Source organism: Elephas maximus, chromosome 9 (genome assembly GCF_024166365.1).
Source record: "Elephas maximus indicus isolate mEleMax1 chromosome 9, mEleMax1 primary haplotype, whole genome shotgun sequence".
NCBI classification, from domain to species: domain Eukaryota; kingdom Metazoa; phylum Chordata; class Mammalia; order Proboscidea; family Elephantidae; genus Elephas; species Elephas maximus.
This window is the reverse complement of record NC_064827.1, coordinates 23,217,314-23,240,405: the sequence shown is the minus strand read 5'-3', so window position 1 is coordinate 23,240,405 and position 23,092 is coordinate 23,217,314. Positions and strand designations below refer to the sequence as shown.

General features: G+C 37.8%; 1 protein-coding gene across 9 annotated transcripts in view; it reads left to right on the top strand.

The window, feature by feature from the left end:
* The window catches only part of MPDZ (multiple PDZ domain crumbs cell polarity complex component), a 189,377-nt gene that overhangs the window by 95,627 nt on the left and 70,658 nt on the right, over positions 1-23,092 (top strand). For 8 of the 9 annotated variants that reach the window (XM_049897166.1, XM_049897162.1, XM_049897163.1 and 5 more), the window contains 5 exons: positions 1,179-1,295; positions 5,694-5,861; positions 15,552-15,836; positions 16,129-16,210; positions 22,034-22,232. In XM_049897166.1, the coding sequence (XP_049753123.1) occupies positions 1,179-1,295; positions 5,694-5,861; positions 15,552-15,836; positions 16,129-16,210; positions 22,034-22,232 (851 nt within the window). The remainder of the gene's footprint in view (positions 1-1,178; positions 1,296-5,693; positions 5,862-15,551; positions 15,837-16,128; positions 16,211-22,033; positions 22,233-23,092) is intronic. The other variant, XM_049897169.1, reaches the window with a different exon arrangement.

Sequence of the window (23,092 nt, the reverse complement as noted above, 5' to 3'; positions counted from 1 at the left end):
TAAATGTTGAAGAAAGGAAGAAAGAGAGAGAGACATGGAGGAAGGAAGGGAGGGGGGAAAAATAGGATTAACCAACCTAAAGTCAAACTAGGATTATAGAAATCAGAACAAAAGATCAATACAAAAGGGAATGGAAGATGAAGATAGGCCATTTGGGACTCTGTATATTTAATAAGGTTGGACCATATATTTGTTTCTGGTCTTTCTGTTGGGCAAAGAGAAATGGCAAACATGACTCAATATTATTATGTTTTTTATTACCCTTAAGGAGAAATCGTACCAGCTATTTAGAAGTAGCGTTTTTTTTTTTTTTTTTTTGGACTAGCTAGTTCCAAAATAAGTTTCTTTCATGAGAACATTACCTCAGATTAATATGTATTGCCCTAAATCAGAAATGTATCTTTTCTAACAAGCATTAAACTCACATGTATGGGGAAAAAGGAAAACGTTTTCCCTCAACACTTTTTTCTGTGTGTATTGCTTTTGCTGTATGTAGGCAGGACCATTATCTAACTATTTTAGCCTGAGATTGAAATAAAAAATGTTAAGTTTTCTGTTAGTATGATCAAGGTTCCAAGATAATAGCTCAGGATTCCAATTAAAGCAGACTGTGTACTTGGAGAGTTTAAGCCATGCTAAATTAGGAGACTTCACTATAGAACATTTCTTGTCATGTAAATTGCATTCTTTAAAATAGTATCCTAGTAAGGGATGACGGAGAGAAGCTGATCCTTTAAATGTTTTGTTCTTCTGAAGCTTCTTTCCTGCCTTATCGCATAAGAGTTTCCTTATTTCTGAGTGAGGAACTCATTGTTTTACTTAGAATATTTGGCAGATAAAAATGACCAAAAGACTATTTTAATATCAAAAATAGTTGATTTTGATAATCTTTTATAAGAAGAAGGACAAAATTGGTAGAAGGGGATTCTCATCTAAATCGATGATATTAGTAGTGGAATAAATAACCCCCTTTCTTAACTCATAGAAATATTAAATGTAGATATCAGATTTTGTACTCACAATTCTGTGTTGAAGTCATATCATTTGAAAACCTTCCCTTTTTTCCATTTTCCTCTTCTCCTCCCCCTTTCCCTTCTCGCCTCTTTCCTTCCCTCTTTCCTCTTCTCTCTTTGTTTCCTGAGTTCATCCTTCAACACTGAGCTTCATTCTCCCTGCAGCTTTCGCCAGAAGAAGGCTATGTTTCTGCTAAGGAGGATTCCTTTCTCTACCCACCACACTCCTGTGAGGAGGAGGGGCTGGCTGACAAAGCCCTCTTCAGGGCTGACTTGGCTCTGGTTAGTGGCCATGACTTACCAAGCTTTCCTTCAGAAACCTTGTGTGTCTTATTTTTGCCTTTCAAAATATTCCAAAGAAATCTTAACTACATTCTTTGTTCATTGTGTTTTGGAAAACTAAACAAGTTCTCTGCGCCTCTGCAGGTCCTCATAGTTGAAAATTGGAAAACAAAGGAAGTATAATATATGTGAAAGATACTTGTTGAATTTGTGGGGAAGTTCAACTAGCAATGCATTGTGTCAACATGTAGAATTAATCCTTACACAGTACCTGAACACCTGTTTGAACCCCTAATTTCATACTTGAGTATCTCTAGGCGTTCTTTAAATGTTTCCATATTTAGTCATAAATCAGTGATTTGACTAATTTTCTAAGGAGTAAACAGATATTTTTTTCCATTAGATAGTAATAGTGTGAAAATCATATAAACTTGTTCAGTTATTAAGAATATAAAAGCTTCCAGAATAGGCAAAACCCATGTTTTTATAAATAACATATATGTAAACATGATTGATTTAGTAGAAAATTTTAAATTAAAATTTTATTTCTGCTTGATATATAAAATCATTTATTGGAAGAAATGTATTTAGGGCTCACTGGAGGCCACTTTAATGAAGAAATAAATATATGACTCCTTCTCTTAGGAGCCTTGCTGTTTAGAGAAGGAACAATGATGTATCAATAATAAAACTAAATACGAGTTGTAAATGCCTGCAGAAGGAGCAGTCAGAAATCAGATGATGTATTGCATTGGGAAAATCTGCTGTAAAAGACCTCTTTAAAGCGTTAAAAAGCAGAGATGTCACCTTGAAGACTAAGGTGCACCTGACTGAAGCCGTGACGTTTTCAATCACATCATATACATGCAAAAGCTAGACACTGAATAAGGAAGACCTAAGAAGAATTGATTCATTTGAATTGTGGAGTTGGCAAGGAATATTAAATATAGTATGGACTGCCAGAAAAACAGACAAATATGTCTTGGAAGAAGTATAGCCAGAATGCACTTTGGAAGCAAGGATGGTGAGGCTTCATTTCACGTACTTAGGACATGTTATCAGGAGGGACCACTCCCTGGAGAAGGACATTATGCTTGGTAAACTAGAAGGTTAGTGAAAAAGAGGAAGATCCTCAGTGAGATGGATTGACACAGTGGTTGCCACAGTGGGCTCAAGCATAACAACAATTGTGAGGATGGCATACACAGGACTGGGCGATGTTTCTTTCTATTGTATGTGGGGCCGCTGTGAGTTGAAACCAACTCAAAGGCTCCTAACAATAACAACACAGCAAATGCTTTTTGGAATGTCACAGGAGGGAAATATATAATCGACTCTACAAGTGCCCTAAGAAACAATTTCCTTCTAGAGTTTATGTTGCTCACTCAAACTTCCTTTAAACAAATGCCAGTCAAGAAGATTAACCCCACTTTTATGTGAGCTCAGCACCTTATAATGCTGGTAGGTGTCCTGGGTCTTCTCCCTAACTAGCTGCATAGTCTTGTACTGGTCACTCAGTTTCTCTGGGCATTAATTAGTGTTTTTATCTCTACGGTAATGAGACAAATTGATTATTAGGATCTTGTCTAAGAGTCTAAGGTATCAGCAATGGGCATATGGATTTTATTGAGGTATTCTTTCTTTAATGTTTCTTAAAACAAATATTTATATATTGTAATTCCTGATACAAAGTTTAATTAATAAAGTATTTACTATCTAGATTGTTGTACATAATATGCATGTATAAAGAGTAAATCTCCATGTAGCCACTCACTAGTGAATTAGAACATGTGTTTAAAATATATTATTAGGCTTCTGAAATTTATTTGAAGAGAGGGCCCAATTGAAATGGCCCACCTGCATTTTTATCAGTTGTTTACATGAATGTATCTGGTATAATATGATAATGCTTCTGACTTCTGGCTAAACATGTAGGTTGAAATCACAGAGAAACAGAGCATATGGGATTTACCACCAAGACATACAGAAAATACTGATCATATCTGAGAAGGGTAGTATGCACACCAGTTCCATCTGTTCTAAACTGTGACTATGAATGAATTGCAAGAAGAACATCATGCTCATCATGATTGGATTCTTTCACTTAGTTCTGCCACAGAAAATGGTAACAGGATTTTTATGTAATGAAATTCTCTACTTCACTCTGTGGAGTTTACCAACAATAGAAACTTAAACCTAACCAGATCATAATAAGCCCTAGTTAGCCACAATAGTGGACTCAAACATACAACAATCATGGCAGTGGCACAGGACCACCAAAGTTTTGTTCTGTCATACATAAGGTCTCATGAGTCAGGGCTGAGCCAACGGCAACTAACAACAGCCTGGTATAATTTTGGCATGAAACTACAGATTTACTGTGGGTTTCTAATGATCACCATCAAGTTATAGATTCTTCGGGCAAAGGAAATGAACAGACATTTCACCAAAGAAGATGTTCAAGTGGCCAAGAGACACATGAGGAAATGCTTGCGATCATTAGCCATTAGAGAAATGCAAATCAAAACCACAGTGAGATAACATCTCACCCTGGCATTACTGGCCCCCAGGACCCAGGGCCCTCAAGTCCATTCCAACTCATAACGACTGGAACGAATCAAAAAAAAAAAACAGGAAATAACAAATGTTGGAGAGGCTGCAGGGAGATTGGAACTCTTAGGCATTGCTGGTGGGAATGCAAAATGATACAACCATTTTGGAAAACGATATGACGCTTCCTTAGAAAGCTAGAAATAGAAATACTGTATGATCCAGGAATCCCACTCCTAGGAATATATCCTAGAGAAATAAGAGTGGTCACACTAATAGACATGCACACCCGTGTTCATTGCAGCATTGTTCACAATAGCAAAAAGATGGAAACAACCTAGATGCCCATCAACAGATGAATGGATAAACAAGCTGTGGTACATACACACAATGGAGTATTACAAAACGATAAAGAACATCGATGAATCTGGGAAGCATCTCATAACATGGATGCATCTGGAGGACATTATGCTGAGTAAAATAAGTCAATCACAAAAGGACAAATATTGTATGAGACCACTACTGTAAAAACTCATGAAAAGGTTTACACACAAAAAGAAGCAATCCTTGATGGTTACAAGGCAGGGTCATGGAAGCTCCATAGGCACATCCAAACTCCCTGAGGGACAGAATTGCTGGGCTGATGGACCATGGTCTTGGGGAACGTCTAGCTCAATTAGCATAACGTAGTTTATAAAAAAAATGTTCTACATTCTACCTTGGTGAGCAGCGTCTGGGGTCTTAAAAGCGGCCACCTAGGGTACTCCACTGACTGGTGTCACCCCTTCGGGAGCCAGGGAGAATAAGGAAAACTAAAGATATAAGGGAAAGATTAGTCCATAGGACTAATGGACCACATCTACCACAGCCTCCACCAGACTGAGTCCAGTACAACAAGATGGTGCCTGGCTACCACCACTGACTGCTCTGACAGGGATCCCAACAGAGGGTCCGGGACAGAGCTGGAGAAAAATGTAGAACAAAATTCTAGCTCAAAAAGAAAGACCAGACTTGCCTGCCTGACGGAGACTGGAAAACCGTGAGAGTATGGCCCCTGGACACCCTTTCAGCTCAGTAATGAAGTCACTCCTGAGCTTTACCCTTCAGCGAAAGATTGGACAGGCCCATAAAACAAAACGAGACAAAAGTGGCACTCCAGCCCAGGAGTAAGGTCTAGAAGGCAGGAGGTGACAGAAAAGCTGGTAATAGGGAACCCAGGGTTGAGAAGGGAGAGTGTTGACATGATGTGGGGTTGTTAACCAGTGTCATAAAACAATATGTGTACTGTTTAATGAGAAACTCGTTTGTTCTATAAACCTTCATCTAAAGTACCACAAAAAAAAAAAAGTTATAGATACTACAACTTGAATGGTTTAAAATCTAGTTTAAGACAACTCATAGAAATATATCATTTTAGTGAATTTAGATAATTGCCAAGTGGCCTTGTGGAATAATGGCTGTAGTTGAATAGGAAAGGTGATGACCTCCTTCATTTTATTATAAAATTCTGGGAGTAAGACAGGTGATTTTAAATAACAGATGCGAATTTGGAGAAAAGTACATATTTTCCTTTAGTAATGGAGCTGTTTAATCTTAAAATTGACCCAAACCCTTTGTTAAGTGTTACCTTTGGCCCTTGGATGCCACCCTCTGCTGCCGGTGGGCAGTCTGTCCTGCTCTGTTGCATTAACCAATCTCCAATGTAGTCAAGAGGGTGAAGAGGGCATACAGAAAATAGAATAGAGAAAATAATTATAGAAGTGTGTCTTCTAGCCTTAAGTGGAGACTGTTTGCTGTATATGTGATAGAACTGAATTCCCAGCTGACGTGAGTTTTTTTTATTGTCAGGTGGACACAAATGATGCTGACTTGGTGGAGGAATCCACTTTTGAGTCTCAGTATTCTCCCGATAACGACAGTATCTACTCTACTCAAGCCTCTGTTTTATCTCTTCATGGTAGTGCTTGTAGCGATGGCCTGAGCTACGGCCCCTCTCTTGCGTCGTCTCCTGCCAAGGTACACAGGAGGTGTCATTTTATTTATGGGAAAGCCTTTGCGATAATTTTCAAGAGGTCATTTTTCTGGAGGGAGTTTGTGGGGTCACATATAGGGACGTTACGTTTCTCCAATTAGTTTAGGTCATGTTTGGGTATCGTTCAGACCATTTGAGACTATATCTAATGTCTGCGAGACAGTGATAGACACAAGGGTTCAAAATTTTGATTATGATTTACATGTTAGAAAGAAAGAAAATGGCGACATGTATTTCTCAAACTGGTTTTAGCAGTGTTTGCACTATGAGAAAATTACAAGAACAAATTTATTTTCTAAATGGTTTTAAAATCAATTTTCATGCAAAGTTGGATAATAAAGTATTTCTTCTATTAACATTTGCTAGGTAAGTTAAACTTAATGCTTTAATGTTTTTATATGAAATGATGACAGAGAATACATTACATAAAGATCATAGTGAGTAGCAAAGTTTGTTTATATTTCTGTGTATGAATAAAGGGTTTTGTTACTATCTGACATATATCTAGGCCATCTATGTTTTAGAAATCATTTGTTGGCATAAATGCCCCAACTCTATTCATTTTCTTGGGGGGCGTACTCTATAATGTTCAATAAGTAATATTTTAAAACCTGTCTACTCTTTTGGTGTGGGATAGTATCTTACTATGTAATTTGGATTTCCTGATAACTAGTGAGGTTGTGGCGTAGTGGCTAAAGGGGATGGGTGCGAACCCAAAGGTTGGCGGTTCGAACCCACCAGCCACTCCACAGGAGGAAGATGTGGCAGTCTGCTTCTGTAAAGATTTACAGCCTCGGAAACCCTATAGGTCACTATGAGTCGGAATCAACTCCACGGCAACGGGTTTAGTGAGGTTGAACGCTTTCTCACATATTGGCCATTTGGCTTTCACCTCTCATCAATTAACCTCTTCATATCTTTTGACCATTTTTATACTGGTTGCTTGTCTTTCTATTCGCTATGAGTCAGAATTGACTTGATGGCACTGGGTTGTCTTTCTATTGATTTCTTGGAGTTTCTTTGTATTTTCTGGAAATCGATATACAAAACAATACAGTATATTTTTTAGGCTTGTGTGTGTGCGTGTGTGTAGGAAAAAAAAAATCTAAAAATGTATGGGAGTGATACTTCCCAACTTCAAGAAAGAAATTCAGCTTGGAGAAAAAAGGAAGGATGGAGTTTTAGCTGTATCTATAATACATTACGCAAACACAAAAATACAGTGCCATTATATAATTTAAAAAAGAAAGATGTGAGGAAAATATGGCAAAATGTTGTTATCTGTTACATCTGGGCAAAGAGTACATATAGCAGGAGAATTTTTTAGTTATCTGTGTTGGAAATATACCATAAATAAGTATTAAAATTAAGATTAAAAAGACAGGACAATCTTTTTTTTTTTCCTTAAATATGATGAAATATGCATTTTCCACAAAAATTGAATTCAATGGGAAGGAAATCTGTATTTATGAACAAGAGGGAAGGTGGAATTTCCATAGGCCTAGCACAGTTTTCTTCCTTTCTTGATTATCAAGTAATTTTTGGGGCCAGACATTTTCAAAGCATTTTCTTTTATGTTCAAGGTGCACCTGTTATCCTTGCAAATGATGCTGAGCAATCTCCTGAAATTGGTTTGCAAGGTATAATCTTGAATGGAGCAGCTGCTCTGCTCACGCCACACCTGAGCCTGTCTGTGTGGCTGCATCCCGTCTGGAATGTGTTCAGTCTTTACTGGCCTCAGGGCTGGAAGCTGAGTTCATCTTCTAATAGAATCTCCTAATCCACAGCATAGCACTCTTATTCTTGCCAGCAGACAGATTGCATTGTTTAATTTAGTAATTGTTACTTAAAGGAATTACACAATCTGCATACTGAGAAGCACATACTTTGCAGGGCAAATGGTGGCTGTATACAGCACAATATATTGGCTTTCTGAAGTCTGTTTGCCTCCTTTTTTTTCCCCCCAAGCGATTTACTCTTTTGTTGAAGCAAATTTTGGCAAGCTAGCTTATCAACCAAAATATTTAAACTACAGAACAACAAAGAAGACATTAATGAGGGTGTTTTAAAAACACATTGTGGAACTCCAGTGTGCGTTCAGTTTTCTTAAAAAGTAGGACTCTTCCCACATCTTTCACATCGTGGCAAACCTCTGCAGTTCTTTTTTGTTTGTTTTTTTGGTGGCTCCTTTTGCATACCTAGGTTGCAGATGAACACAATTAGATGACGCTTTTATCTTTCTGTCTCTGCGTTGAAATTATTTTTAAAAGACAGAATGGCTATTGGCTATAGAATTTAGAATTGATTCATTTTCCTTAAAAAAAAAAACAGTTAACACACTTCAGGACTTTTTAATTGATAAAACAAATACAATATATGATATTTAAGAAAGTCAAACTAGCTTCCATATTTATTTTAAAGGAGCATAAAGTAGCATGTGAAAATTTTAGTGATTACTCAGGCTGCGTTGGCTTTCCTGTTTGTAAAACTCTCCCTTTTCAGGGACCAACTCTGCTTTTTTAATTTGAAGAGTATGTGCTTGCTTACTTTGATTAATTATCATTTAAGAGAAATAACCATTATTCGAGAACCAGGAAATTGTGGATTAATAGAAGCAGATCATTGAAATGTGGGTTTTAGAGGGCATCATGACTATAGCCAATGGTTTTTTTTTTCTTTCTCGTTCTGAGTTTTAATTTTTTGACCAATCTTTTTATGCCCCCCTTTTTGTGTCACCTCTGAGCACATGACAAGATTGAAAAACAATTGTTTTTCAAACTTGAGTGCCCATACCAAAACCAAACCCATTGCCATCGAATTGATTCTGACTCATAGTGACCCTATAGGACAAAATAGAACTGCCCCATAGAGTTTCCAAGGAGTGCCTGGTGGATTTGAACTGCTGACCTTTTGGTTAGCATCTGTAGTTCTTAACCATCAGGGTTTCCTGAGTGCTTATAGCTATTCATTATGGCTGTGGAGGAGAAAATGCTTGAATTCATATTTTGGTTTAAAATATAAGGAAGACGTAAATATAGTCCTATTGTGAAAAATGTAAGAGCTATATAATGAGAGCCCCTTCTTCTATTCCCTAACCCACTTCCCCACACCCTGTCTTCACATGTACGCTCACTCCTCACCAGAGCTGAAATTGTTACCAATTTGGTGCATAACTTTCATCTCTAAATATTGGTCCCACTAGGAAACACTGTTGATTTTAGTGAAGTTTGATCTTCATGCTTGTCATGATAGGAGGCTCTCTTTGCATGTTGCATACCAGACATGGCTAATGGATTCTGTGATTAAAAAAAAAAATTCACGTTTATTGCTACAAATTCATAGCGTCATTTTTCTAGCTTAAACTATTGCTGCCTTCATATCCATGTTTAAAATGTTGATGTAGTTTCTTGTTTGTTTATTTATTTATTGGTAAAGAGGGTTGGAATAAAAAACTACTTAAATCCCTCTCGTCAAGGTGATGAGAGTTATCAGGAAACTCTTAGTGACAAAACCACAGGCTTGCAAGGGCACAAAAGATGTTGCCTTTTCCCTCAGTAGGGTCAGTATAGAAACAATAAATGTGGGGTGCCTTACTCAGGAAGAGTAGGAGAATGACAGATAATGGTAAATTGGAGCAACTGTATTTTTTTTTTTTAAGTAAAAGAAGAATTCTCTAGTAGACTTCTTATTAAAGAAAACCAGGTCCGTGTTTAGTGAATGTTTAAATATGTAGCTGTTAGTTGTTGTTAAGAAAAAAAAAAAAAAGTTGTTAGGTGCCCTCAAATTGGTTACGACTCACAGCGACCGTATGCACAACAAAACGAAACACTGCCCAGTCCTGTGCTATCCTTACAGTCGTTGTTATGCCTGAGCTCATTGTTGCAGCCACTGTGTCAATCCCCCTTGTTGAGGGTCTCCCTCTTTTCCACTGACCCTGTACTCTGCCAAGCATGATGTCCTTCTCCAGGGACTGATCCCTCCTGACAACATGTCTGAAGTATGTAAGACACAGTCTTGCCATCCTTGCCTCTAAGGAGCATTCTGGCCGCACTTCTTCCAAGACAGATTTGTTCGTTCTTTTGGCAATCCATGGTATATTCAATATTCTTCACCAACACCACAATTCAAAGGTGTCAACTCTTCTTTGGTCTTCGTTATTCACTGTCCAGCTTTCACATGCACATAATGCGATTGAAAATACCATGGCTTGGGTCAGGCACACCTTAGTCTTCAGGGTGACATCTTTGCTCTTCAGCACTTTGAAGAGGCCGTTTGCAACAGATTTGCCCAATGCAACGCATCTTTTGATTTCTCGACTGCTGCTTCCATGGCTGTTGATTGTGGATCCAAGTAAAATGAAATCCTTGACAACTTCAATCTTTTCTCCATTTATCATGATGTTGCTCATTGGTCCAGTTGTGAGGATTTTTATTTTCTTTAGGTCGAGGTGTAATCCATACTGAAGGCTGTGGTCTTTGATCTTCATTAGTAAGTGCTTCAAGTCCTCTTCACTTTTGGCAAGCAAGGTTGTGTCATGTGCATAACACAGGTTGTTAATAAGTCTTCTTCCAATCCTGATGCCCCATTCTTCTTCGTATAGTCCAGCTTCTCGGATTATTTGTTCAGCATACAGATTAAATAGGTATGGTGAAAGAATACAACCCTGATGCACACCTTTCCTTACTTTAAACCAGTCAGTATCCCCTTACTCTGTCCAAACAACTGCCTCTTGATCTATGTAAAGGTTCCTCATGAGCACAATTAAGCATTCCAGAATTCCCATTCTTCGCAGTGTTCTCCATAGTTGTTATGATCCACACAGTCGAATGCCTTTGCATAGTCAATAAAACACAGGTAAACATCCTTCTGGTATTCTCTGCTTTCAGCCAGGATCCATCTGACATCAGCAATGATATCCCTGGCTCCACGTCCTCTTCTGAAATCAGCCTGAATTTCTGGCAGCTCCCTGTTGATACACTGGTGCAGCCATTTTTGAAAGATCTTCAGCAAAATTTTGCTTGCGTGTGATATTAATGATATTGTTCTATAATTTCCACATTCGGTTGGATCACCTTTCTTGGGAATAGGCATAAATATGGATCTCTTCCAGTCAGTTGGCCATGAGGCTGTCTTCCATATTTCTTGGCATAGATGAGTGAGCACCTCCAGCGTTGCCTCTGTTTGTTGAAACATCTCAACTGATATTCCATCAATACCTGGAGCCTTGTTTTTCACCAATGCCTTCAGAGCAGCTTGGACCCCTTCCTTCAGTACCATCGGTTCCTGATCATATGCCACCTCTTGAAACGGTTGAATATCAACTAGTTCTTTTTGGTATAACAACTCTGTGTATTCCTTCCATTTTCTTTTGATGCTTCCTGCATCGTTTAATATTTTCCCCATGGAATCATTCACTGTTGCAACTCGAGGCTTAAATTTTTTCTTCAGTTCTTTCAGCTTGAAAAACGCCGAGTGTGTTCTTTCCTTTTGGTTTTCCATCTCCAGCTCTTTGCACATGTCATTATAATACTTTATTTTGTCTTCTCGAGAGGCCCTTTTAAATCTTCTGTTCAGTTCCTTTACGTCATCAATTCTTCCTTTTGCTTTAGCTGCTCGATGCTCAAGAGCAAGTTTCAGAGTCTCCTCTGATATCCATTTTGGTCTTTTCTTTCTTTCCTGTCTTTTCAGTGACCTCTTGCTTTCTTCATAGATGATGTCCTTGATGTCATTCCACAACTCATCTGGTCTGCAGTTGCTAGTGTTCAATGTGTCAAATGTGTTCTTCAGATGGTCTCTAAATTCAGGTGGGATATACTGAAGGTCATATTTTGGCTCCCGTGGACTTGCTCTGATTTTCTTCAGTTTCAGCTTGAACTTGCATATGAGCAATTGATGGTCTATTCCACAGTCGGCCCCTGGCCTTGTTCTGACTGATGATATTGAGCTTTTCCATCATCTCTTTACATATGTAAATATGTAGCTAGTATATATAAATACAATATCTGGGTAAATAAGTGCCCCGAGTATAACTGTCTTAGTTACCTGGTGCTGCTGTAAGACATGTGCCACAAGCAGGTAGCTTTAAAGAACATAAATTTATTTTCTGACAGTTCTGGAGGCTGAAAGTCCAAATCAGGGTCTTGGCAGTGTTGATTCTTTCCTTGTCGGTAGCCCCAAGCGTTCCTTGGTTCTTTGACATTTCTTGACTTGCAGATGATCCTCATATAGCTTTTGCCTTCCCTCTTGTGTGTGTCTCTGTGTCTATCCTGGCCTTTTTATAACTCAGAAATGGTCAGGCTTAGGATTCACCCTATACTGGTATGACCTTATCAAAAACCAAAGAAAAACTCTCTTTTCAAAGAGGATCACATCTACAGACACAAGGGCCAGGAATCCAAGCCATATTTTTGGAGGGCACTATTCAATACTGTGGCATAGCGGTTAAGAGGTCAGCTGCTAACCAAAAGGTTGGCCATTCAAATCCACTAGCTGCTCCTTGGAAATCCTATGGGGCAGTTCTACTCTGCCTCATAATGTTGCTGTGAATTGGAATAGACTCAACGGCAATAGCTTTTTTTTTTTTCTGATTCAATCCATATATATATATATATATATATATAAAAATCCATAGCCATACTCATATATTACATTTAAGAGATAGAGCTACTTTTAGGTATATGTGACATTTTTATTTATCCTCCCAGGGGCAGATTAACTGGTAAGCAAGTTACGCACAGGCTTACAGTAAGCAAGGTATGAAAGCCCTTAATTGTGTTTATTTACTAATCTGTAGTGCACAGTTTCACATGGGTTTCACCATATCTTTAATAAGCAGAAGTAAACACAATCCATCCTTGCCTCTCCTCCATTTGTTTTTTTTCTGAGGACAAGAATGTTGTCAAGTGGAGGCATATATTAATGTGGATTTTTAGAAGACTTCAATTTAGACACCAAGTTGTGCTGGGAAATTGTAGAGTTATTTTTGGACATCTTATGGGGGAAGAACTGCTTTTCTTTTAGATCCACAAGATTTTTAAAAATAAAACTCAGCTGGTTGTTCAGCAAGCAGAAACGTTTCTGAAGTAGGCGTATGTTGTCTGCTGTGTTGATTAGCTCTTTATTTCCTGTGTGTCTATGTTAACTCCTTCATGAATAATGCATAGAAATTTCTGTTACATGATTTACAGTAAACCCCAGCTAACAAGGGCTGCTTGACCTCTTTTTCTGATGAAAAACAGTTTTGATTGTTATCTTTATTTGAGGCGTGGTGTAGATGATTTACTGCTAATTATTAAAATTAATTTAGTAATATAGATGCTAGCCAATTCTATAGTAAGTACATTGTTATTATTCATAATAATAAAATAATCAAAATTGAGTGAATGAACAAACAGATTATTATTTATGTTCTGGAAGTGTAGATTACACCTTTATGTCATTTGTTCTGGAAGAAAGTAAAGATGTTACTTTTTTGTGTGATATTCCCACTTGCCTCAGTCTTTTGTACCAGGTGTTATTTGATAGTTCCAAAAAGTTGATAACTGGCATTGAGGAAGAAGCATGTGATAAATTGTGTTGGAGCAATTAATTACCCATTTAGCAAAACCTGAAATCTCACACCATGCCCGGAAATAAGTTTTAGATGGGTTAAAAAGTTGCATCTGAAAACATTAATAAAATAGAAGAAAAATGCTAGAAAACATTTCATGTACTTTGTGTGAAGGAAAGACTTAGTATACAAGATATAAAACCCAGAAGCATGGAGAAAAAAATGACAAATTCGATGACATAAAAAATTCAACTTCTTCATGATAAAATATAACATACAAATTTAAAAGATAAGGGACAGGCTGGGAAAGTATTTGCAACATATATTGTGAATAACAACTTTATATTCATAGTACATCAATGCTAAGAATAAAAATCACTTAATAGAACGTTTGATAAAGTGTAGGAAGAGAATATTCATAGAAGATCAACAAATGGTATATCCTCACTAGAGTAGGGACTTGCACAGAAAAGACTAATGAATAGATTTCTTATGGATCAGATTGCCAAATATATCTAGGAATAGCAAGATGAATAATGGAATATTCCCATATTCTGGTTTTTCAAGTCAAAATTGGAAGATGATTTGGTACCATGTGTCAACATTTTAAATGTGCATACCATTTGACCCACAATTCCAATTCTGGGAGTTCACACTAAATAAATTTTCACACATATGCACAAAGGTGTTTAGTAAAATAACAGCAATGGCTACCGTTTACTGGGCATTTTCTATTAATTCAGTTCAGCTTAGTATTCTGCAGATATTAACTGTCTTTGTCCTCTCAGTAAAGCTATGATTGTTGTTGTTTTTAGTTTACTGTCAAGTCGATTCCAACTCCTGACAACCTTGTGTGTCAAAGTAGAACTGTGCTCCACAGGGTTTTCAATGCTGTGACCTTTTGGAAGCAGATTACCAGGCCTGTTTCTGAGGTGCCTCTGGGTGGGTTTGAACTTCCAGTCTTTCAGGGCTTAAACATTTGCACCACCCAGAGACCCCTGCTGGTCCTGTTATTTTTCCCAATTTATACATAAATGTTTAAGTAACTTGCCAGTGCTCAAACAGTTATTAGTGGAGCCAGAATCCAAACCTAGAGATATGTACACTGGCTCAGAGTATACACTCCACTACATTTATACCTAGGAATATTTTGTGGTCATAAGAACATTGAAGTTAACTTTTATTTACTTGACATGGAAATCTCTCGTGTCAAGATAGAAAGATACTGCAAAAAAGCAAGTAAAAAATACTTATTGTATGGTTCTGTTTAGGGTTAAAAAGTGTGTGTGTATACTTGGTATCTAACCTTTAATTGATTGATAGCTGCTATCAAGTTGGCTTTAACTAATGGCAACATTCAACGTGACAAAACAAAACGTTGCCTGGTTCTGTGTCATTCTGCAGTCACCAGCATGTTCAGGTCCATCATTGTGGCTGTTGTGCCAGTCTATCTCACCTTGGGTTTCACTTGCCTTTGCTGGCCCTCTGCTTCACAAACGTGATGTTATCCTCCAGCTGTTGATTCCTCTTGATGATGCATCCAAAGCAAGCAAGCCACCCCATCTTAGCATTCCTTCTCTTTTATCTTTCAGAATCTTTATGAAATTTTTCCTATAATAATATGAATTATATGGCTTTCTGTTTTTCTCCATAAATGCCTATCAGATAATACTCTCTTGGAGGTTCTTGTGAGCCTGAGTCCACAAATGTCATACTCCTTAAGCTCTTGATCTCATAGTAAGTAGGAATAGCTTGAGACTGACTGGAAATGACCTACACTTTAAATGAGATTTGGAAATATAAATTATTGGCTTCGCTACGTAGTTTGCACTCTGAGTAATTTTATTTGCAGGTAGAACATAATATTTCATCTAGATCTTATGAACAGCATATTGCACATATGTAACTCAGTAAAAGGAGATGTAGGATTTGTAAGAAGCGCCTTCAAAAAGCACTCATGAAGACAAAGATGTGTAGATAATGTGCTAAGGAAGAGACTGTATGTCTTTTAATCTTTTCTGAGTAATGAATAGTTGTGTTTTATTCATTAAGAAGTGGTCTTGCCAAATACACTCATGTAATTGTGATCACAACTCTTGCTTTTCAAAAATTCTGTACTCATCAGGACGTGGCCAGAACTTCTTCAGATCCAGTACTTGACCTGCATATGTCCTCGGAGGAGCTGTATGCACAGAATCCCCTCCAACAACAGGAAGAGAAAGTGCCCTCAGGGGACTTGAACTTGGAGCCTGCTTCTGGCTTGGCCTTAAAGGATTACACACCTGCAAACGCTATTGAGCAGCAATACAAATGTGAAAACACAGGAGCATGGCCTGAGTCTCAGCTACCAAATGAGGGTATATCAAGTGCAGAACTTAGTTCTTCTCTGCTCCCTAATTCAACTGGAAAGGTAGCATTTTAAAGATAACTTTTTGGGGGGTCGGGGAGTGGGGTGGGGATGTGGGAGGGAGTGCAGTGAAGGGTAAGAGGCACCTGGTTAATCCTCTCATATGGAAAGAGTGCTCTCCCGACTGAGATTATCCTCAGGCAACCTATGAACTTGTTTTAGTGCTAGGTTCTTGCTGAAAAAAGCACTGCCAATTAGGGTACATCTGTGATTTTTTTTTTTTTTCTGTGATGTTGAAATCGCACTCCAAAGTCTAGTTTTCCTTTCCGTGTGACTTGCGTTTTCTTTCCCTCAGGGCTCTGAGTACTTACTTGAACAGAGCCCCCTGGACTCTTGGGAGAGGACTATTACTATAGCAAAAGGCAATTCTAGCCTAGGTAAGTTCCTTATTTTCTACATATTGTCACTCCCCCAGCCTCCTTACTCAGAGGAAATATTGGACATATAGAAGGTTTTCCATACTTTGTCCTATAGCTAAGAAAACAGATGATCAAAATTTTCCTGTTCCTTTTATGGCCTGTCTTTTTATATATACTCATTATTTTTCCAGAAATGTTAATAGCCTTGTTTATTTCAGGCTAGCTTAAATTCTCCCACTCTCTTAATTATTTAAAAGCATTCATAAGCCTCATTTCCATTTAAGTACAAGATATACGAATTGTTTGTATATGAAACAGCAAATCAGAAGAGGAATTCTTAGAAAATGAAAAGTCAGCAATTTAGAACTGTAAATTCTTTGCAAAAGTAAATTATTAGTTTCGTTGAATGCTACCCATTATGCATAAGTCAGTTTGTATTTAATTTCCTTCATTCACTGAGATAAAGACTAAAAAGACAGCCAGGTGTGCCACCACCAAAATATAAATGCATTTATTCAGTAGTTCTTCCCAGGTGGCAGGAGTTTTGTGTTCTCCGTTACGCATGAAGTGTTGTGCTGGTTAATAATTACAGATGGATCCCTCTGAATTGGGCAAAGAAAACTTCCCATAGAAGTAAAATCCTAATTGCAGTAAGTAAAACTATTTGGAGGCAGACAAATTTGTTCTCTTATTGCATTCAGCAGTCATGTGACTCAGCTCTGTCTTTAGCACTTGGTGCTGATAAGCAGGATGATAAATCAGTTGTCCCAAATGCCCAAATGCAGTGCAAGGCACTTGGCTAACTCTGTGTCACAGATCCTGTTCCTTCTATGATATAACCAACCAAGATGTAATGTCAGCACAGAGAAGGAAACTTGTCAGTTCCTTAATTTCTTATCTACATTTCTAAGCGGGTCATTTATGTATTTTAAGTAACATTGTATTATTTTATTAGAGTCACTATTTCACGTGGAAAATATAATGATCGTTTTGAACTCCTCATAGCTTACATTCTGAGCAAGAATGGTCACCTTATTTGGTATCGGGACCTCTGGTCAGGGAATAGTGTTTTACTGATACTAGCCCAGGGCTGGCCTTTGTCAAAGTTGTAATGAAAGACTGTCTTTTCCTAAATTTATTGTAGTCATGCCCCACCTTTAACATCAGGTCTGTACAATTTTATAAACTGTAATCCCAGGTATATTACATTGCAGTATTCTGTAATCGTGTTTATAATCTTGTTTACAGCAACCCTATTGGACGGAGTAGAACTGCCCCATAGGGTTTCCAGGGCTGTGTAAATCTTTACAGAAGCGGACTGCCACATCTTTCTCCTGCAGAGCTGCTAATGGGTTCTAACCACAGACATTTTGGTTAGCAGCTGAGCACTTTAACCACTGTGTCACCAGGGCTCCTTTATCTTGTTTATAGCTTATTAAAATTATATCAAGTTTGTTATTGTGACAGAGAGAGACATCTTTCCAATATTTTAATACCTTTATTGTTTTCTGTTCATTCAACTTGATTTCCGTTCTGAAACTCTGTATCATTGGTATAGTCTCACATTGCACTAAGAACCTAATTATTCTCAGATTTCACTGAAAACTAAAGTGGATGAGATTTAATTCTTTTGAAAGCAAAAGCTATGCCAACAAATTTATTTTGGACTTGATTTTTCTTTTTTTCACTTAATGGGAATAGCAATGACTTGCAATAAAAGTTTGTGTTCAAATCATGCCATGTCAGCTTTTAAGTTTTGGTTTAAAAAAAAACATACTACATGATTAAGCACTTGGGAAAGTCATCTAAACCTGGATGAAAAATCTGTTACTGTCGAGTTGATTGTGACTCATAGCGACCCTATAGCACGGAGTAGAACTGCCCTATAGAGTTTCCAAGGATTGCCTGGTAGATTCGAACTGCTGACCTCTTGGTTAGCAGCCATGGTACTTAACCATTACTCCACCATGGTTTCCAAACCTGGATAGCTTGATTTTCAAAAAACCAAAAAACCAAACCCGTTGTTGTCCAGTCGATTCTGACGATTTTAAAGTTGAGGCATCAAAGAGCCCTTTCATTTGTTTTGTGAAAGTAAGCCACTTATTTACAAGTATAAAATCATGGCACCGTGAGTTTAACAACTAGACTGTAAAGTGTAAGCAACTTTTAGTTGGACTTTTCCCCTTCATTGTCCATTATCTGAATTCATTTACACCCCTCAAAAGTTAATAGGGCTTCATCCCTGGCAGTTTGATTCCCTAACTTCAGGTTCCTCCAGCACTTTGGAAACTCTGTGCCATGGCGAGAACTTTTCTCTGTTACCTCAGTTGACGTGAGGTGTTTGTTACAAGATCGGATTTCTGCAGGACTTATTAAAGTCACTAAATGTAAAACCCATTGTCCTCAAGTCAGAGGACAGAGTAGAGCTGCCCTGTAGGGTTTCCAAGGAGTGCCTGGTTGGTTCGAAATGCTGACTTTTTGATTAGCAGCCAAGCTCTTAACCACCTCACCCCTGGGGCTCCACTAGATGTAACGGAATCACGAAATGAGGCCTATTTTTAAAGTCTGTATAAAACATTAAAATATTAATTAAAGCGTTCAGTTAAGCTTTAATGTAAGAAGGTGTTGCCTTTACAACTTGAAGTAACAAGAAGTGTGAAAATAATATTTTAGGAAATCTACATAGAGCCTGGCTCTGTAGGGATAGAAGAGTATGTTATGAAGGGTTCTATCACCGAACACATTTTCTTAGATCCGTTGTCTTTTCTTAACCAGTTGTATGATGTTTTAGCCCCCTGGATAATTTATTCTTTCTCTAATCACCACTAGTGGTGATCAGAAGAAATTATCAGTAAATAATAGGTTTCTATAAATGCTGCCATAATCCATTTGTTTTGATTTCATGAATCACTTTTTTAACTTTGTTGAATCTAAAGGAGGAATGTTGTGTGCAGATATGCACACATGTGTACACATGCATATAGTGCCTGTTAACACATCTAATCTTGATGATTTTTGTTAGGTCTGTGGGCATTGAATTATGTTGTATTAGGGCTTGAAGGTAAAAAAAAAAAAAAAGGAAAGGAAATTATTATTATCCTCTCTTCAGTGATTAGGTACAAAAGTGTAGACACATTTAGTAACTTCTCTGGAAATGAAACCCATTACTGTTGAGTCCGACTTATAGCAATTCTGTAGGACTGAGTAGAACTGCCACCATAGGGTTTCCTAGGCTATAATCTTTATGGAAGCAGACTGCCACATCCTTCTGTCTCGGAGAGGCTGGTGGGTTTGAACCACCAAACCATTCAGTGAGCAACAGAGCATGTAACCACTGTGCAACCAGGGCTCCTTCTCTGAAAGTACTCAACCCTTAGGGGCTGGAGCCAGGACTCAAACCTCAGTCCATCTCTGGTTCTCCCATACCACACAATGTACTCTGTGCTTGAATTATCCAAGAAAATATTCAGAGTGTTATAATAACAAGCTTCATTTTAAGGCTGAGTTAAGATTTGCAGTTAGCTTTTAGAGAGCAGTGTGATTTTGGATTGGATAGAGATGTATTTTAAATATATCCTGGGAGTTTTCTTTTGTTTCTAGTTTTGCAGCTGTTTAATATTGCGTGCTTTGTGCCAGATGCTTTGAAACTTACTCTACATACCTATTTCTCACTTAATTCTTTAAACAGTGCCGAGAGTGGACATTATTGTTCCCATTTTACAGATGGGCAAACTAAGGCCCAGTGTAAGGTTAAGTCAGTTGTCCAAGGCCACACTGCTTGGAAGTGATGGAGCTCAGATTTGGACCCAGGTCTCTGGCTCCACAGTGCATGATTTGGACTATCTACTGTATTTCTTCCAAGAAAAATTTAAGAGTTCTTACACGTTACTACCAAGATTTAGTGGCCATTACCTCAAAGTTGTTAAACCCTGAAAATTATCAATTGGTGAAAGGGAAATATAAGCTGAGCTCATTGATGTCAGCCTGTCAGTTTATACAGTTGACATGACCTGACAGTTCTAGCAGTTGATGGAGCTGTGCATTAAATATTCTGTGAAAAATGAATTCAGAGGTCATGTCAACAATAGTTCATGATGACATGTCCCATGTCTGTGGTTTATTTTATTTGGAGAGTGTGGAGTGTTAATGAGAACAAGATGGTGGGTTAGATTTCCAGCATGGGCCACTGAGTTAAATTTTGTTTGGTCACACATTTCAGCCTTAGTAGAGTTGTTTGGTAGGTATTGGTAGAAAAAGTGGCTTTATCAGGGAAAAATTAGGTTACCTAATGAAACATTTCAGAGTCAGTCTCTTTGCTTATGAGAAATCCACCTGGGATGGAAAAGACTTGTTTGTTGGTTTATGCTCAACAGGGTGTCTTTTTAATGCATTTAAAAATCATTAGTATGAGTCTTAATGGCATATTTGAAATACATTTGGTCATGGTTCATTTCTGTCAGAAAAGGACAGTTAGAAGCCTTGTTGCTCATATCCCGGCATGAAATATTAGGCTAGAAACATAACCAAGATTGTTTTTAAAAAATGTTTGAAATATTGTGTCTAATTTGACGCAATGGTTAAGCATTCGGCAGTTCCCACCCACACAGAGGCTCTGCCAGAGAAAAGCCCTGGTAATCTGGTCCCGTAAAGATTACAGTCTAGGAAACCTTACAGGGCATTCTACTCTGTCCTAGTAAGTCACTTTAGGGTCGCTACGAGTTGGAATCGACTCAGCGGTACACAGCAGAATTAATATTTAGAAAAACAGTTTTCCATTCCTTTTTTTTAAAATAGGTAAAAAAAAAAAAAAGAAGCCTAAAAAGGAATTAGTGACTATGTCAAAGAAAGTTGTTATAATTACCATTATACCTTTATATCTGCCCTGAGAACAAAGCCAACATTTCTGTTTTGAGTAATGAAGAGTAGTATGGTGGTGCTGTTTACCAAGAAGAAGGACCAAATGGTGAAATATGGGGAGGTGAAAATTGAAAAAGCTTAACTTTGTATTTACTAAGTTTGCGTTTCTTATGAGACATCCAGGGGCCACGCCAAGAAGGCCCTTGAATATCCAAATCTGGAGCCCACAGGAGTTTAGATTTAGAGATGAAATGGGAATAGATTAGAATTAAATCCACATCATTTCAGTTCAACAGGCTACTACATAATCAGGCACTGTGATAGGCACTGGGGATTAAGACTTAAAAACAAGCACTTTGATGTTAGAACAATGTACTATGTTTTTTATCTCAAGCAACCAGCACAGTACATGGTACATATTAAGCATAGAGTACATGGACACTGAATGAACAAATGATCTAGAAATAAGTTAAGAGCAGAACATTTTTTAATTTATAGAACTAATTTTCCATTTGTAGTCTTGCTTTTTATTCTCTTACATACATAAGAAATGAACTGCTACTGTAAAATTTTGTCCATAGTGTCGAATAGCATACATCTCCCCCAGAGAGCTTTCTGTGTAGTAGGCGGCACATTACATGACCTAAATTACACTCATTCTGTACTGTAGACCTATTTCATCTCTACCATGGTCAATTTGGAGTGTTTTCATCTCTCTGAAATTTCATAAACATTTTAAAATTTACTTAAAACTTACCTTGTTGTTAGGAAAAAAAAAAAACTCCTTTGCTTCATGTTATTTTTTATTGCCTAAAAGAAGTTACCCGTATTCTTGTATCTATGGCTTCATAACCCACTGCCATCGAGTCAGTTCCAGCTCATAGCAACCCTATAGTAATGACTCCATAGGCATTATTAAATTCAAATTAAAACAAATTTGGAATTCATGTATTTAATACATACCTTTATTCCTGTTTACCGTAGGGATGACAGTCAGTGCTAATAAAGATGGCTTGGGGATGATTGTCCGGAGCATTATTCATGGTGGTGCCATCAGTCGAGATGGCCGGATTGCCGTTGGGGACTGCATCTTGTCCATTAATGAAGAATCTACCATCAATTTAACCAATGCCCAGGCACGAGCGATGTTGCGAAGACATTCTCTTATTGGCCCAGACATAAAGTAGGTATCATGTGGGTCCCAGTTTGGCTTGGGAAACTCAGGAATTTCAATTCATTTATCAGATTTTTTTTCAGTATATGCTTCTGTTGGTAGAAAAATTATCACCTATTTATTTAGCATAAATCACTTAAGAATTTGATTTTCTGAGGAGTTCTTGATTGCAGTGTTTCTCTTTTTGAAGACTGTAACAGTGTTGAAAATATTGCTTTGTGTTTTTAATTGTACTTCTCCAATGATTTCTGCAACAACCCTCCTATCAACGTTTGTATTGAAGAAGTTGCTCCTGGAAGGAGTGGTGCTATATTTGATACTATCAGTGGACCAAAAGACAAGCCAGTGGTAGCAAGAGATATACTCAAACGTTGATAAATATTCCATGAGACATGTCTTTGCCAGAGTTTCTGGGGCTTCAAGAACCAGTCTGGAGCCAGACGTTAAAGCCTACGTGGAGACATCTTTCATGGAGCAGAAGGGTCCCCTGGGGATCTTACCCACAAGTTTGGATTGACCTCAGTATGGGGAGTTGTACACTACCACATTCAACTCTGTGGATCCTAAAACTTGACCAGTTCTTAAAGGGCTTGGCATGGAAAACACCCTATTAGAACAGTTCCAGTGTGACCCGTAACTTCCCCTTTCTTGAACTAACTCATTACCTAAGGGGATTCACTAACGTTTTGGTATAGACAGATTGGAGCTCACATAGGATATTTTGTCAGGAAGTGTTTTAAATGTTCCATAAGCTCATAATATATTAAAAGCATGTCATACATGTGGTTTGGTTATTAAGGCCAAAACATTCCTGGAGCCAAAATGAAAATCAGTTCGACTTTATTGTCATACTTCATCAATGTAATAGC